Here is a 17,947-nt window from a genome sequence, read left to right as displayed (position 1 = left end):
CTCAGTAGGGTTTTGTCCTGTAAGCTGGTCTATTTGGTATAGGTGCCCTTGGTATCAAATCTATTTGGTGTTCAATTCCCCTTATGGGTGGTAAGCCTTGGGGTAAATCATCTGGAAAGACATCTTGGAATTCCTTTATTAATTTTTGCACAGATGGGTGAACGGGTGTGTGTGTGTGAGGTGACTCCTTAGTGAACATTATAAACACTGTGTTCCCTAGTTTCAGCTCTCGGTCACATTCTTTCTTCCTATTAGATGTGTAGGAGATGGTTTGGTCTTAGTAGGAGGTATGGCTTTGTGAGAGGTAGTGGCATCAACTCCTTAGTCTTACCCTCGTGTCTTCGGGAATACACATTGGTGAAGCCATTGTGTATGGTTTTCCTGTCGTGTTGCCATGGTCTCCCTAACAATACATGACAAGCATCCATGGCTAAAACATCGCAAAGCACTTGGTCGTGGTATGTGCCTATGCCAAAACTAACCAAACATTGTTTACTAACCGCATTCCTCGTACTATCATCTGACCACCTTAGCTTGTAAGGTCGAGGGTGAGGTCTAGTGGTTAATCCCAAGGTTTTGACTAGTTTGTTCCCGATCTTACATTTTGTTTGAAAAATGTTCTCTCTTTGGTATGAATTCTTGACCTGTGGGACCATGTGAAGGTTTCTCCTGATCAACAGATTGTGAAGCTCCTCCTCGGGGTAAACATGCTCTATATCTCCCTCCTCCTCACTTTCCTCAGTAGTATTCTCCTCCATTCTTTCCATATATCCATAGCTATTCACTTTAAAGGACCCCTCATACTCATCCTCGAGTGTGGGTGGTAACTTGACTTCCTCTCTTTCTCCTATGTGCACTAATATAGCTCGTGGTCCCTTTCTACTGTGAATCTCATCCCATTCCCGTTGTGTGAAGGCTCGTGCATTAGGGCAATTTCTTTTGTAATGGCCATGCCCGTGACACTTAAAACACATGACATCCTTAGGGTTCACTTCCTTCTCCTTTGCTGTAAGCTGCCTCTCTGTTTGAGAAGCCATACGTGTACTGTAAGGCTGTGTAGTGCTACTGGGAGGAAAATGTGAAACTGTTCTACTGCTAACAGATGGGTATTGTGCTGTTTTCTGTGCAGGTGACTTAAAGCTATTGTTAAACGTGTGTGTAGGTTGTGTAGCTCTCCTCCTTGCTGTCTTCTCAAGTATCAACGCACTTTTACACGCTCCCTCATAAGTCAGATTCTGCATCACCTTAATTTTTTCTTTCAAATCTTCCCTTAACCCACTTAGAAACCTTCCAACTTTCATTTCTGCTGGTTCATCTATTCCACACAAGACTGTCAACCTCTCTCCCTCTTGGATATAATCTGAAACTGATCTAGACCCTTGTCTTAAATTGCTCCAACTGGTGTATAATTGTTGCCTATAGTTGTGTGGAATGTACTTCCTCCTAAGGTGCTTCCTAAGCTTCTCCCAAGAGTTGATTTTTGAGCTATTCTCTCGTTTTCTTTGCCTCTGCAAACCCTCGAGCCAGGTTGCAGCCAGCATGGTCAACTTCACCTTAGCTATTTTATATTGTTGGTCTGGGGGTGTATCCTTAAATTCAAAGTAACGTTCTACCCCTTTCTCCCACTCAATGTATACCTCTGGGTCATGTGAGGTGCCATCAAACTCATGTACATCTACCCTTATGGTCTTGTCCTCCCTCGCATTTTCAGTGTTAGGGTTTGGGTGGAAATGTTGAGAGTGTTGTAACTGTTGTTGGTGTTGTTGTACAACATTCTGTAGTGCAGTGACAGCCAAACTTAGTTGATTTACAGTGCTTACTAAGGTTGCAAATTCCTCACTGTGTGCCATAGTGTTCTATATGAATGCAAACACACACAGATATACCAAGAAGAAGAAATGAATGCAGCAAACTGTTCTAATCACAACAATAATCAAATGCTGAGTATTCTGTTCTGTGTACACAATGCTTTTAAATTGAAATAGTAGCGAACAGTTTGCACTTTAGATGAATTTGCTAATGAGAATTTTTTAGTTATCTATTTATTACAGCCAAATATGCGCAAAGGAACAAAAAGAAACTTCAATCGTGCACAGCAAGATCACAAAAAAAATCAGAATTGAAGAACTGTTCTTCTGTGATGGTATTACAGTGCACAGCCACAATCAATTTGTAAGTAAAATACGATGATGATGTGAATGCAATCTTCTATTTACCAAAATGAATTTAATCAATTGAATTTTATACAGAAATGAAGAATGAAATCGCCAAAATGCAGAAACTCCTTAAAGAACTGGGTTCTTTAGGGTTTCAGAATACTCTTTGTGAGTATTGGGCAATGAACGCACCAATTATCAATCAAATTCAAATGAAATGCATCGAATTATATCCAGGAACATTAATTCATGAAGTAATTAAACAAAAGGAAGAAAAACAACCGGAATTGCAGAGATTTGCCACTGAATCGAACACGAACAGAAAAATCGCCCTCTTTTCTGAATTTTAATTTCTCTGATCATTCAGTCATGATATTGAGAATTCGTCTTCACAGATGAATGAGGATGATATTCAGGCCCTAGACGTTCTTGCTCTGATACCAATTGATCCAAGTGTGCGTGTGAATTGCAGAGTTTAAACGCAAAAATCGAACCGTGACTCAATTTTGGGGATATTCCAAGGCTGACAACAGCGTCTTGACAAGAGCTGGACTACCAGGCCTCTTCTCAATACAACCCCGATGCTTTCCTTTGAACAATCAATGGAATGCTTCGTGTTCTTGGATAGTATGAAGTGTAATCTTGAAGACTGATCAAGGGTTTACACATTCATGAAGGGCAAACTGGCCCTAACTAACCCAATTGCAAGCAATTGAAAGAGAAAAAAACACTTAGTGTAATTTCTGAATTTTATTTGAAAATCAACTTGTTCTTTACAATAAATAAAACCCCTATATATAGGATTACTCTACATGATCAAAGCAAGGAAGAAAACACACGTTTAGGCAACTATCATAACGGTCATATTGCCCTCATGACTTACACGTGCATATTTAAAACAACAAAACAGAAACAGAATATCAGCCTTCTTGCCAGTGCTAAGCTGTCGACTGCACGACCTTCCTCCTCGTTTTCTGTGTGCTTCCATTACTCTTGGGCCTTGGCAGCAAGGTCCATGTGGGGAGATTCCAAATCTACCCTCCAGATCCTCCCATGAGCTCGGGTTTCGTCTGGGCGGGCCTGCCAAGGTGGCCTGGTCAGTGAGGTTGGTCAGACTGATCTGCTGGTCTGATTGCTTCTGTTCTTCAGCTGTTGCTAGCTTCTTTTGTTGGTCTGATGTGTTACTCGTTTGTATCTGTTCTTCCATGATTAAATTATCATTACTTTGTTTATCTTTGCTTTCATTACATTCAGAATCCAAGAGTGAATTACTAAGTACAACAACAAGAACAACAAAAACATCAGGGTAGTTCCTATTGTTGTTGCTTTTGTTGTCTCTATCGTTGCTGTTGCTTCTTGGCTCTTTTGGGCCTATGTTACCACCTTCATCTGAGCCTATTTGATTTGGCTCAATAAGTGTTTTTTTCTCTTTCAATTGCTTGCAATTGGGTTAGTTAGGGCCAGTTTGCCCTTCATGAACGTGTAAACCCTTGATCAGTCTTCAAGATTACACTTCATACTATCCAAGAACACGAAGCATTCCATTGATTATTCAAAGGAAAGCATCGGGGTTCTATTGAGAAGAGGCCTGGTAGTCCAGCTCTTGTCAAGACGCTGTTGTCGGCCTGGGAATATCCCCAAAATTGAGTCACGGTTCGATTTTTGCGTTTAAACTCTGCAATTCACACGCACACTTGGATCACATCCTTTATAGTTTAATTAACCCTACCGTACATTATATCAACATCATTATAGTTCAACTAAAAAATTAATAGATCACATTATATTTAATTTGTTGAATACATGGTAGACTGATTAAAGTAAAGGATTAGATGAAAAGCGAACTCCAACGACTAAAAGAGTTAATTATCAAGATCACGTAATTATATTAATAGTATCCAATATTACATCTTTTATAGTTCCACCCCAATTAGAAATGATTATTAGTTATATTATAGCAATAAACTATATATGAATGATAAAAGATGATTATTTATTGACGTTGAGTGGTAGAGGCCGATAGAGGATGGCCACCGGACACGACCTTGTTTCAGCGACCGGAGTAGAAGAAGAAATGCATGAAGGACACATTGAGAGGGTTGTTGGTTGTTGATGAGAGGTAGAAGCCTTTAAAGCCCTTAGTTTTTGCACTTCCTTTTCCAGCTTCTTATTCTCTTCGCTTAACTTCTCACAATATCTTCTAAAGTACTCGCAATCCACTTCTATTTGTTTCAACTTTGTCCTGAATGTTTTTTTACACATCATTATTCATAGTCGTTCAACTCTATATTTAGGTTGTCACACACTCACATTGTACCAAGTATTGGAACTAAATGGTGGTAATGAAAATGATTTATAGTATAAATTTTCGTCAAAAATTTCATGTCTTTCCATGGTAATGAAACTTTGATAAAAAAAAAGTTATATATATATATATATATATATATATATATATATATATATATATATATATATATATATATATATATATATATATGTATGTATGTATGTATATATATATGTATGTATATATATATATATATATATATATATGTATGTATATATATATGTATGTATATATATATATATGTATATATATATATATATATATATATATATATATATATATATATATGTATATATATATATATGTATGTATATATATGTATATATATATATATGTATATATATATATATATATGTATATATATATATATGTATGTATATATATATATATATATATATATATATATATATATATATATATATATATATATATATATATATATATATATATATATATATATATATATATATGTATGTATATATATATATATATATATATATATATATATATATATATATATATATATATATATATATATATATATATATATATATATATATATATATATGTATGTATATATATATATATATATATATATATATATATATATATATATATATATATATATATATGTATATATATATATATATATGTATATATATATATATATATATATATGTATATATATATATATGTATGTATATATATATGTATATATATATATATGTATATATATATATATGTATATATATATATATATGTATATATATATATATATATATATATATATGTATTTATTATTTGAAGGAAATAATTTCCAAGGAATATAAATTTTATGCGGTAATTAAATTTTAATGTAAATCAAAGGAATGCTATAATTGATTAAATCATGACTCAAAATTTGTACTCAATTTTATGTTTTGTCTACGGTATCAATCTAAGTTAACTAGTATTGGTCTAAAATATAATATTTTATTGTGTTTATGCAAATGGTTAAAAAATAAAAGAACTAAATAATTGTTGTACGTAAAACATGTTATATAACTAAATAAACAAACTAAGCAAAATATACATTACAAACTCATGAAGTGCCAGCAAAACGACATGTTAGAGAGAGTTTATGAAAAAACCTCCTTTTATACAAAATCATCAGTCCTTCTAGTGCATTTGTTATTATTCTCGTTAAATATGAATATTTTCAAATCATTCCGGTTAGTTATTTGAGATATTTCATTTAGTTTACCTTTTAAAATTAAAAAAAATTATTTATAATGAATTGACTTATTTATTCTTAAAAAAACCTAATTTATTTTATGGAACTCAACAAAATTAAACCTAACAATATTTTTCAAATATGGAAATAAACTAATTGCAATTAATAACTTTTTAATATAATAGTATTATATCTAGGTAAACTAAGCTTTGTTGATGAAAATTGATTTAGCTAATTACAACGTATTATTATTGATAAAAACTGATTTCTACAGGTAAAAACTATACCCTACTATATAACATAACTAATGCTTACTCCGTAATTAAAGTTAATTTACATTGAATAAAACTCATATATAAAAATATTAACAAAATTCATATTCCATATAAAAAAAGCTCTCACCAAATAATAAATATAATAATAGTGATTAGAAACAGAGACAAAATATAATAAATTTTTTGGACATAGAATTAAATTAAAATTAAAGTTGTCCACCACAATTTTAAAAAAAAAATGTACCTTTCCTAATCATTTACTACTCCTACTATTATCTGAGATATAATAACATTTAAATACATGTTTCCATTTTGATGGAGTTATTGCTCAGCATTCATTGGACAAACTATAACGTACCACAAATAAAGTTACTTATACTTCTATTCTAACGCGTATTTAGGAATTAAGTCATTTAAATTCTATTAAATTTCTTACCTTGCTTCAACATAATTAATACTCTTATGTTATTTTGATATTTTTAGTAATATGGTGTAAATTTGAAGGGACAGAGAAAATATATTTTGTTAAATGAAAAATAAGAAGAAAAGTTTATCTTATTGGTTGGCGAATAAATATGTAGTTTTAAATAAAAAGAAAGATAAAGAAAATTTATTCAACCCAACAATATTTTCACGTGCATGATGATCAATATCAATTTTAAGATTTGGATTTACAATTATTTTAAATGGATTAATCAAATAAAAGCATGTTTAAAATATTTAGGGTTACCTTGCTCTTCTATTTTGAAACCATACTTCTACTTGTCTTGGCCGTAACTTCACTTGTTTTGCCAATGCCATCTTTTGCTTCTGAAGTAATTAAGGCACACAAATTCATATATCGGGTAAAACAACAATTGATGATTGATCAATTAAAATTATATAAGAGCACAAATATACTTCTATTCATCAGAATATCCGTCATGATTCTACCTTAAACTCATCCCCACTAAGTCATCACATCATAGAGATCATTTTTTTTAATTGATTATTTTAGAATTATAAGTAATTACTTGAAAAATTAACCATTTTAAAATTACAAACGATCGCTTTAAGATTATATATGATCACTTCGAGACTATAAATACCCATTAAATCAATCTAATAAAAATAATTTTATTGTTAGATGGTCTCTAATTTATCAAACCCCTCAAACTTAAAAGTACCATTGCCAATCTATATTTTCTTTCTAAATTTTTTTAAAATTAATAATGTAAGTTGACTTTGTTTGTAAAAATACTTCCATTTAAATATAGAATAACTGTTACCAATATATATATATATATATATATATATATATATATATATATATATATATATATATATATATATATATATATATATATATATATATATATATATATATATATATATATATATATATATATATATATTTTCAGTGAAAACCAAGTTTATATGATAATTAATTTTCATAATAAAAATGTGTTACTTTTTTACAGAAAATGTGTTAGACAAAAAAAATATTACTTTTGTTTTAAAAAAAAGCTGGTACTTGTTAGCAGAAAAAAGTTTTACTTTCAGATAAAAATATTTTTCTCAAAAAAATAAACATATTTCAATGTAACACGTTTTTTTCCGAAAAGTAACATCTTTTTCTGAATGTGTTTTAGAATTTTTTTCTTAAAGTAATACATTTTTGCCTAATAGTATCATAAAAAAGACTATCACCTTTTTGCCTAAAAGTAACACTTTTTTTAAGTAAAAAATAACAGTTTTTTGTCATGCAGATTGGTTCTATATATATATATATATATATATATATGAGAGGAATCCATTGAGAAGGGGAAAATGAGAAGGGTAAAAAGGACTCTACACCCTTGATTTCATTAAAATAAAAAAAATCTAATGTCACGATTGAGCCAATAAAAACTCATGATTTTAAAATTTTAAAATCCTTCTTATTTAATCCTATATATATATATATATGGATTGATATGGATTGATGAAATCTGATTGTTAAATTTTGATAACAAAATTTTTAAATTAATCTATTTAAAACAACATATATGAATATGAAAGGTGTTTAGCTACTCATAATAAAAAAAAATTTGAAGCAATTTGACAAATGTTATTTGTTTTGTTTAAATAATACTCCCTCCTATTTATCTTAAGTGTCCCATTTACTTTATGCACTCTATCCAATGTACTTATTCAATCCTTAATAAATCGAGTTATGTATAATTAAAAATTATAAAAAGTTGATATTAATAATCTTTACATCAAAACGAATCAAATAAGATCCCACATGACTATGTTTTAACTTATAGATTAATAATAAAATGCAATTTAAGAGTGATAAATGAACAGTGTCTCAAAAGTAAATGGGACACCTAAGCTGAATAGGAGGGAGTACTATAAAGGAATAATAAAACCGACCAATAAGATTATGATAATATATAAATGAAGAAATAAATAAGAGAAAAAACAAACTGTATTGAGGATAGTGTGTTCCCTAAAAGCTTGTTCCAACACCATGATTTGTGCCTTGCCAAGTCTAAGCTTTTTTCTATGATCACTGCAGCTGCCACCACCATTACCGCCTTTGTCTTCGTCACTCGTCATTTCACCACCATTAAATTTAAAATCACCCAAATGTTTTCCGGTTGCAGTACTTGATATGTTGCTGTTTGGTGAGACTACTACTTTGCTTGTTATTTCCAAATCCACCAGTAATGGTGGTTTTATTTCAATCCCAACCTTATTAATTTTTGGCACCATCATTATTGCTTTTTCATAATTTGCTTTTTGCTTTTTTGGTTTTTCTTCATCTACAAAAACATTAACATTCGAGTTAACTTTTATTGTACGTCTCATATGTAGATTAAATAATATAAAAGTATAAATTATAAGAATTAAATCTTTTGTTTAAGGTTGTCAGTATCATACAAGAGTAACTGACTATTATAAGCATGCATATCGAACATGGGTATATGCATTGAGACATATATAAGATATGGTCTCTAGTATAGCTTAATTTATTCATTTATTTATTTATTGCATGAAAGAAAATGCATGAAAATTATTGAAAACACTTAGAATTTAGACATAGATAAAGAAACTTGATCCAAAAAAATAAATTAAATAGATAAGGAGAATAAACCTGTTAGAAATTGGGGCTCCCTCTTGCATATAATAGGTTTGTGATGATCAAGATGTATGATTGGTGGTTTCAAGCTTAAACTCAAACCCCAAAATTCGTGGTTTATTTCTTGGGCCATATGTTTCTCTTTGTACACTTTCTCTCTCTAGGTCTAGTGTAACAATAACAAAAAAAATGGAGCAAAGTAAGATAGGAGTATTTATGTATCAGATGAGAAATGAGAAGGGGAGCATTCAATCATGAGTCAAAGTTGGTGAATTTTGGCAAGTTATGTTTCTTGTTTGGGTGCTCTAATCATAAAGAATGTGGCAAACTGTAATAATAATACATGTTTCTCATTCTTTTTTCTCTTATTACATGCATCATCCTCCCTTTTCCCTTATATTAATTTCATACTTTTTTAAGTGTGAAATCAATTCTAGTTTTTTGTCAATTTTTAAATTTTGAGATAATATTTCTTTGTTAAAGACTTAAAGAATAAAAATCGATGATTTTTTTTATAAGAAAATATTTTTCATGATAAAGAATTTTTTTTAAATATATTAATGATACAATATTTTAGAAAGAAAAACTCGTTTACTTTTGGATGATCTGAATTCGACCCGAATCAGACACGATTCAAACTAAATCGGATACGATCAAAATCGAAAATAAAGGTACACGAAAGCAATCCGACTAAAAATAAACCGGCTTGAAACACGCACACTAGATAATTTTGACGCTCTATTTACAGATAACACAAAAACACCTTTCATTTGATTTTGAAATGTAAAAACACTATTATGGATTAATATTAATAATATGATATCATAGGTTTTAAAATCTTCGCCTTAATTTCATTCTTTATTTGTTTGGTTTTATGTGAACATCGTCCAATATATATTCCATTAATTGATAGTTTTAAATATATATATATATATATATATATATATATATATATATATATATATATATATATATATATATATATATATATATATATATATATATATATATATATATATATATATATATATATATATATATAATTTGGTATTATCATATAAAGTACTTTTAGTATGGGGATGTCAGTCAGCATGATATATAGAATTCTATGTGATAGCCATAAGTAAAACTACATAAATTAAGTATACAATACTTGTCGGTTCTTATAATATTTATATTTTAAAATTACAGTTATATAAAAATACAGTTTGTTAAAGAAAATTTAATAATATGGTGAGATAAATTTGAAGAAGTTATCATCACAATTTTGGAGATTAAAACATTGATATTATTATGATATAAAAATAAAAAAAGGAAGATGAAGAGTTGAATAACGTTATTTATCTTTTTAGAAGAGTAGAAAATGAATGATAAATCATAATATAAGTGATTTAATGATGAAGTAGTCCTACTAAATGGTTTTAATGTAAGGGGGTTTGGAAGTAGGATATGTAATAATTTGGGGAGTTAAATTCCAAGTCAAAAAGAGTAAATTAGATGTTCAAAGTTTGTAAGTTACAATGGTAGAAGTAGTAAATAGTATTAGTAGTAGTTGGTGCGAGATATTGAGATTGGGGAATGGACTAAGGATTGGTTTTATAGAAGGAAACAAATTCAATGTTAATGCTCTTATTCAAAGCTATAAATAATTCACTGTTTCAAAGATCCAGACAACCTTAAATCCCGGATGATTTCTTTCAGATTTTAGGAGTTTCATTATCATAATTACCCCTCCATCTGTTTTATTTTGTTGGATATCTTTAGAAAGAGATTGACATTGAGTTCGAATCGAGTTTAAATCGAATTCTTACTCGGATCTTAATTTTAGGGTTGGGTTTAGGGATGTATATGGGCTCAATTCTCTATTGATCTCGCCCCTAATTTTAAGGTTTGAGTCTACCTTTTTGAGATCAAATGAATTTGAGTTCGAGTCCTGATCCAAAAAATTAAATGGGTTTAGGTCTGAGTCTAAAGTCGTCTTTAGACTCAGACCCGATTCAAACTCTCTCTATGGACCTATTCAACACGCTCTAAACTTGATTCATGATCATCCTTAATTTGAACCCTTACAACCCTTAAATTTAAATAACTAGTATTGAACTCCTAAGCAAGGTTGTTAAAATCGCGATCCAAATCGCAAAATTGTACGATTTTACGATTCCAATTGCACCTATTGAGTTGAATCGAGGTTAAAATCGGTCATGGGTAAAATCATTGGCAAAATAGTTAAAATAGTTAAAATTGGTTAAAATCGATAAAATCGTAGATTTAGGTTAGGTTTTAAAGAGTTTGGGTAGGATCTTGGACCCTAACTTGTTCATCTTTATGTTTAGGATACTCTGAGAAATTAAAAAAGGTTTGTCATGAATAAATAACAGTTAAAATATATCCATATAGAATCTTACTATTAGATATGTGTCGATGTATATAATTTAAGGAGTATTATATTTATTGTATACTCTATTATGAAACATATTTAAAGGTATTGAGATTTGAATTATTCTTTGAAAACTGCAACCAACAAAATGAATCAAAAGGAGTAGCTTTTTTACAACATATATATTTTATTTTGTTAAGGAAAATTGTATTGGTTTAATTATACTAATCGCATACTAATTAAGGAGGGCCTAACCCAACAACGGTTAAAAGAGACGTAAAAAAAAGTAGAAAAACAAAGTTTGGACAAACACATAATAAAAGATCAATGTTTTGATGAAAAAAGCACACATAACAACATAACGGTGCCTTGGACACGTCCTCCTCAAATGAGATTATATTTCAATAACTAAACTACAATACATTAATGAAATACCACTTACAATGTTAAATCACACACTATCAAGCTTAAAGCTTTCACCTTTAAAGGAAGACACTCATCTTATACAAAGTATTGTATACGTTATCCTAACCCTATTTTCTGTCTTTGTATTAGCTAGCCTCCATGTGCTTGAATGAAAACCCACTTCAATGTCCTTCTATAACCTATTGTTGCCTTGCCTCGCTCAAGACACTCCTTACTCAACTCATTGCCTTGTTTAAGGCCCCCCTTTAAGAAACTCTCTTTTTGTTTCAAGTAGTGATCCAAACATCAAACTCCAATGCCTTATCGCACACCCAACATCATCCTCTAGTGCCTAAGCCATAAAGTAAGTAATAAGGTAATCATAATCATCTCCCACATTAAGAGATTTAGAACATGGCACAACACATAAGAATGACAAGAAAGTGAAATTTTACAGGTTTCATTTAATGGTAAAATTTGTCGTAAAACTTGAGAATATTTTAAATAATTTTTCAAATAATTAATATATTAATTGTATCAATAATGACTGAATAAAATAATATATATTATAAAACAAACCCAAGAAAATAGCTATAAAAATATTATTCTTGAAATTAGTTTGCATATAGTATTGGGTTCACGATAAACTTTTAACAACTAAACTATTATTTTAAAATGTATATTATAAAATAATTTTAGTATATAAGTAAATTTGAAGGCAAATAATATATATGTGTGTGTGTGTGTGTGTGTGTGTGTGTGTGTGTGTGTGTGTGTGTGTGTGTGTGTGTGTGTGTGTGTGTGTGTGTGTGTGTGTGTGTGTGTGTGTGTTCAAAAACTTCTATCTCGTTTGATCCAATAATCTGTCGAAATAGTGCCTAAATGGCAGGTTTGGGTCGCATCATGGGGCACAAGATATTTGTAACTAGGTAGTCGCTGACCTGGTGCATAAGAGCGTACATATTCTGATACCAATCACTAATAAGTATCGTATTATAATTTCGAATTTTTAATAAGGTGCTTGACAAATAGCTGATAGTAAATAGCTAGGAGCTAATTGGGAGAGTTGATTTGACAAGCTAATTTTATAAACTGATTTGACAAATCGATTTTGTTAACTGATTGTTTAATATTGTTTGGTAAAATTTAACTGGTAGGTGAAAACTTATTAATGTGAAAATTCATAAAAGGATTTGACAAACTATTGTTAAGTTTATTTGTTCAATATTAATGATACTCTTAAGTAAATTATTTACAAAATATTAATTAGTAAAAATTATAAATATATTCTTTGTTTATAATTCCTTTATAACAAATTACTTATTACATGGAGAAAGTTCAAATTATTTATCAAACAATTTAAATTTGTATTTTATTCTTAAACTATAAGTCAGAACACAATTGTTGAAATACACGAAGATGGTCGAATGCAACAAGAGGGGGGGTGAATTGTTGTGTATCTAACTTTAGTTCGTTTTTCTTCTAATTTGCGGAATTTTAACAAACAAAATAAAACTTAAACATAAAAAGCAAAAGATAAAAAGGAGACAAAGATTTTACGTGGAAACCTTCTTGGCCTAATAAGAAGGAAAACCACGACCCCCCGGGATTTCAAAAATTCTCACTATGTTTTAGGCAATCAATTACAATTACATAAAACAAATATGCTTCACTTGAAGCTTCTCTACTCTAGGCCTAATTCTCTTCTCTTCTTTTCTCCTTCTCTTTCTCTTCTCACGCTTCTCTATTCCCTTAGACTTCCCTTAAGTCTAATTACAATAAAAACACTCAATTACCCTTACAAGGCCAATTCATAAGAAGATTAAAATTAAGTAGTTGCTCAAGAAAAATATAATGAATTAATTGGCATTAAAATAACTTTGAATATTTTTCTTATTCTGATCTCACCTTAAGGACACTCTAAGATGGATATCGGTTTGAGCAAAGTTCCTTCTATTTATAGTGGGAACAGACAGCAGTTTCCTCAGGCACACCTCCCACTATCATCCACGTTCTCAAAACAAGGATAGTGGAATTGCCAAAAGAATAAATAACCGGCTGTCATTTGCTCAAAGATAAAATTAGTTTCCTTAAGCTAAAAATAGCATAGGAGTTAAAAAGAACAAGATCCTAAAAAATAGGAGATCTTAATCTTAAAATGAAAAAGTCTTAGGCTATTTTTAGATAGCCTAAAAATAGTTTTGCCAATCAATTTATTTAATAATTAAGCAACTAATTAAACTTTTAACCTTTTACATTAACTAAAAACAGAAAACGTAATTTTCGTAACTTCCAGTCAATGTCTTCTCCAGACCTGTATCGTGGGGAACAGCGCACTGTCTCCATCTACAACTTTCGTCAGGAGTTTAACTCTAGGAACAGTAAACTGACTTCTAAAGCAATTGTCCAACTTCTTGGATATTTGAGACATGTACAACTTCCACGAACCAAGTCATAGGCTTCATCAACGATTAACACAATTGGATATTCACCTACAAAACAATCTCTAAAATATGTTTGTTTATTTTAGAAGTGAAGTCATCATCAAAACCAAAGAGGCCAACAACAATCAAATGTGATCTTATTTGATTCATATTGCATATTTTATTAATATTAATATCTATTTTTTATAATTTATAATTATACACAATTAAAGATTAGACATAATGAATTAGTACATTGAATATCACGCAAAGACAAATGTAACAAGTAATTTATAATGGAGAAAATACTATACAAAATATTAATATTAGTAAACAAAAATTATGCATTGAAAATATAGTAAACAAATACTTCAAGGAAAAATTGATATTAATAATCCAAGCTTTCACTTATCTGCTGTGAATAAATCCAACTTTATACTATTTTCTAATAATCCAACTTTTTCCCTTAGGTTGCAGTTAGCATACTAATAAGGTATGCTGATTGTAAACTAAGGGCAAAGGTAAAATAAAAGAAAATTTGATTTTAAAGGTATGAACTTTCAGTGCTCCGCTTTTAAAAGTTCGCACTTTGATTTATCTTTTAAAGATTCCAACTTTATATCATTTCAACTTTTAAAGGTTTAATTTACCTTTTACTGGTTGAAATGATATTTTTCGTCCTTTCTTCCCTTCTTTCTTTTTCTTTAAATATACTCCCTCCTATTCAGCTTATGTGTCCTATTTTCATTTAGGGTCAAGTCATCCTCAATGTCCTATCTCTATTTTTAGTATGTAATTTTTACCCTTCTGCCCTTACTTGACTTAACATATTTACATTTATACCCTAATTAAACTCAACTAATTTACTCTCTTTTATCCTAAATAATCAATTAAACCAACTTAATCTAAACACTAATTAATCCTTCCCTCCAATTTAAAACCTAACCCTAACCACCCTAGCTCATCCCCTCCCATTTTCTTCTTCGTGTTCTTCTCGCTCCACTGGTTTCCTCAATTGTTAACTACTCCTTAGAACCCTAGATCTGGGTCTCTGATTTCCTTCTTTGTGTTCTTCTGGTTTCTTGTTCTTTTCCTTCTTCTCTTTGTTGCGTTTTTCTTTGTTTTACCTTGCTCTATCTTTATGGAAAACCCTAAATCACCTCTCAAGAACCCTAACTCGCCTAATGTTTTCCCTCTCAAAATCCCCAAATCGCCTCTAACAAACCCTAAGTGTTAAGATGATGAGTTTTTTGACTCCTATGATGATGAATGCTCTTCAGTTGAAACGGATTCAAAGTGAGGTAGATAACTAGATTCTGAGGGTGAACCCATTTACACTCCTGAGGTTGATTTGTGGTGTGATCGTGAATATTCTTTTATTAATGCTTTTTTATCTAACACTGATTGTGAGGATGAAGATTGGCTTGACAAACTTGGCCCATTTTCAAGTATATTTCTGTCCTTGTGGTTGCGTTTTGACTGGTGATGATTTTTCGTTTTACGGTTTTTTCGATGCATGAATTTCACATGCTCAATGATCTTTAAGTGAGAGCATTTTTTTTTTTGCCACTAAAAAAAACAAAAAAAAAGGGGTTTGGATGGTTTTCCAAGACTTCAAGCGCTTAGATGTTCGATTTTTGCTCAATGATTTCACAAAAAATGACAAATTTTTGAGAGTTTTGTAAAAACAATCACTTTTTTTTCATTCTTGTAAGCATGAGTACAAATGTTTCATTATAAACAACATCAAAATTTTTATACTTGTTTTTTAAATCTTAAACATCTCATTTTCATGATCTCAAAATTGTCCAAAAAATGCATGATTTGCTGTGTTGACATGGTAAGTGGTTTTCGTTTTTGTTTTACTGTGTTGCTTGCTGTTCATGTTGAAACTTGCTGTTCATGTTGAAACTTGTTGTGTTGGTGTTTGTTGTTGTTGTTATGCTTGATTTGGTCCTGTTCTTCCCAAAATGATGTTCATTGTGGTTGTTTGTGGTTGTTTTGTTCATCGCTGTTGCTTCCAAAAAACTTCGTATCTACTGTTGTACTTGCTGTTGTGGCTCATTCTTGCTATTGGATTTATTGTTCATTCATCTAGCTTGTTGTGGTGGTTATGTTGTCAGTGACATTAACTTGACCTTCTTCAATACCCCCTGTATACCCTATCATTTCCACTAATTGATTCATTATCTCTGAATTGATTTTTGTGAATAAATGTTGAAGAGAATCAACAACTAACTGTTTTTCCACACTTAGATAGTCAGGCAAAGTCCTTTCCCTTGCTGTTTTGGTTTTGTTCATATGTGAGATATGATAGTCAATACCCCCTAGTCTTTCCATGACCTCAATCATGCATGCTTGTAATGTTATGAACACAAATCTCAAACATTGAGGACTTAAATTGTCAAATGCATTACTCATAGCCCTTAGTAATTGTGGTACATTGTAGGCTGCTTTCTGATATTGCAAAGCCTGACTTGATCTAAAAAAAACCTAGGTCTAGCACATTCATGTTAGGAGAATTTGGTGGTTGTTGTACAAGTTGTATAAAAAAATCATCTTTCATTGCCTCCTCTATAAACTCTTTATCATTGTGTGCTATGTGTGGCTTTGCATTATCTTGTTGAATGAAATTGTGCTTTGACATTCCGTGTGGCCACTTAACTCTAGTGGTGGGTAGGATATGAGTTATGAGCATTGATCTTATATGCTCTTTGGTTATTGATTGTATTGGCTTGGTCTCCAATTCCCCCCTCTTTCTAGTTTTTGAGCTCCTTTTGGCAGGCTTTTGAGAAATAAAAGGCCATATCCTTATCTTACCATCAAAAAACACATCACCATTAGTTAAAAAAAATGGGATTTGCAATAGCACACATGAACATTATTTTTGGGATGAATCTTTTAGACTGACGTTCCCTATGTGGTTCTTCTTCACCCAGTGCTAGGTAGTAAGTCTGTGATTCTCGGGTTAGATAGAAATGGTTTTCATCAATGTGAACAATGTTAGTATGTGGCTTAAACTTGAAATAATCATTTTGTTCATCATATTGCAACTTAGATAATGCAAAACTAAACCTGTGTAGTTTGTTGTTATCATGCAGTGTGGGTTTGATTGCATTCGTGTGCTTTCTAATTACTTTGTCCTTCTTCCACCTACAAACCGTAGACTGTGATACCTCAATTTTCTTTGCAACTGAATGTTGAGTGCCTTTTAGTTCAAATTTGATGGACTTGAATTTTTCCTCATCAAATTGAATCTTGTTGGGTGCTTGTCTCGCAACCCTCTTGTTGTTGAGGTTGATGGCTATGTTGTTGTTTTCCCGTTGCTTTTGAACTTCTTTCCATAATTTCGTAATTGTTTTCCTACACACTTCATACTCAGTTGCAAGTGCATTAATTGTACCTTACACCGGTTTTCCCTTTTTGTTTAATCTGCACAATAGTTTTTGCGTTCTTTGAGTTTTTTGTTGGGTGGAAAAATTCTTGGAGGGAGTCATATTAAGTTCGATGTGTAATTAATGAGGTGGATGACTTTGGTATTTAATGCACTTGGTTCTGATTTACATTTTCATTAGTGGCGCCAACAATTGATGAATTTGGTTTCTGATTTGTTTAAGTTGATTTTCTATTTATTGTGCACTTTCA

At 30.6% G+C, this 17,947-nt stretch overlaps 1 protein-coding gene across 1 annotated transcript; it reads right to left on the bottom strand.

Moving 5' to 3' along the window:
- Positions 1-4,082: 4,082 nt before the first annotated feature.
- LOC130809871 (homeobox-leucine zipper protein ATHB-4) lies at positions 4,083-8,770 on the bottom strand. The gene is made up of 3 exons (XM_057675710.1): positions 8,443-8,770; positions 6,722-6,801; positions 4,083-4,398 (listed from the first exon to the last, which is right to left on the bottom strand). The coding sequence occupies exons 1-3, from the start codon at positions 8,731-8,733 to the stop codon at positions 4,146-4,148; spliced, it is 624 nt and encodes a 207-aa protein (XP_057531693.1). The 5' UTR covers positions 8,734-8,770; the 3' UTR covers positions 4,083-4,145.
- Positions 8,771-17,947: the final 9,177 nt, after the last annotated feature.

Source organism: Amaranthus tricolor, chromosome 4 (assembly GCF_026212465.1).
Source record: "Amaranthus tricolor cultivar Red isolate AtriRed21 chromosome 4, ASM2621246v1, whole genome shotgun sequence".
Lineage (NCBI taxonomy): Eukaryota > Viridiplantae > Streptophyta > Magnoliopsida > Caryophyllales > Amaranthaceae > Amaranthus > Amaranthus tricolor.
The sequence above is the reverse complement of the archived record's forward strand: the minus strand, read 5'-3'. Positions and strand labels throughout refer to the sequence as shown.

Coding starts and splice junctions, on each gene's coding strand:
- LOC130809871 (XM_057675710.1), bottom strand. CDS start 8,733: ATGATGGTGCCAAAAATTAATAAGGTTGGGATTGAAATAAAACCACCA. Junction 6,802..8,442: donor AACACACTATCCTCAATACA/GTTTGTTTTTTC, acceptor TAATTACTTCAG/AAGCAAAAGATGGCATTGGC. Junction 4,399..6,721: donor TTTCAAAATAGAAGAGCAAG/GTAACCCTAAAT, acceptor AAAAACATTCAG/GACAAAGTTGAAACAAATAG.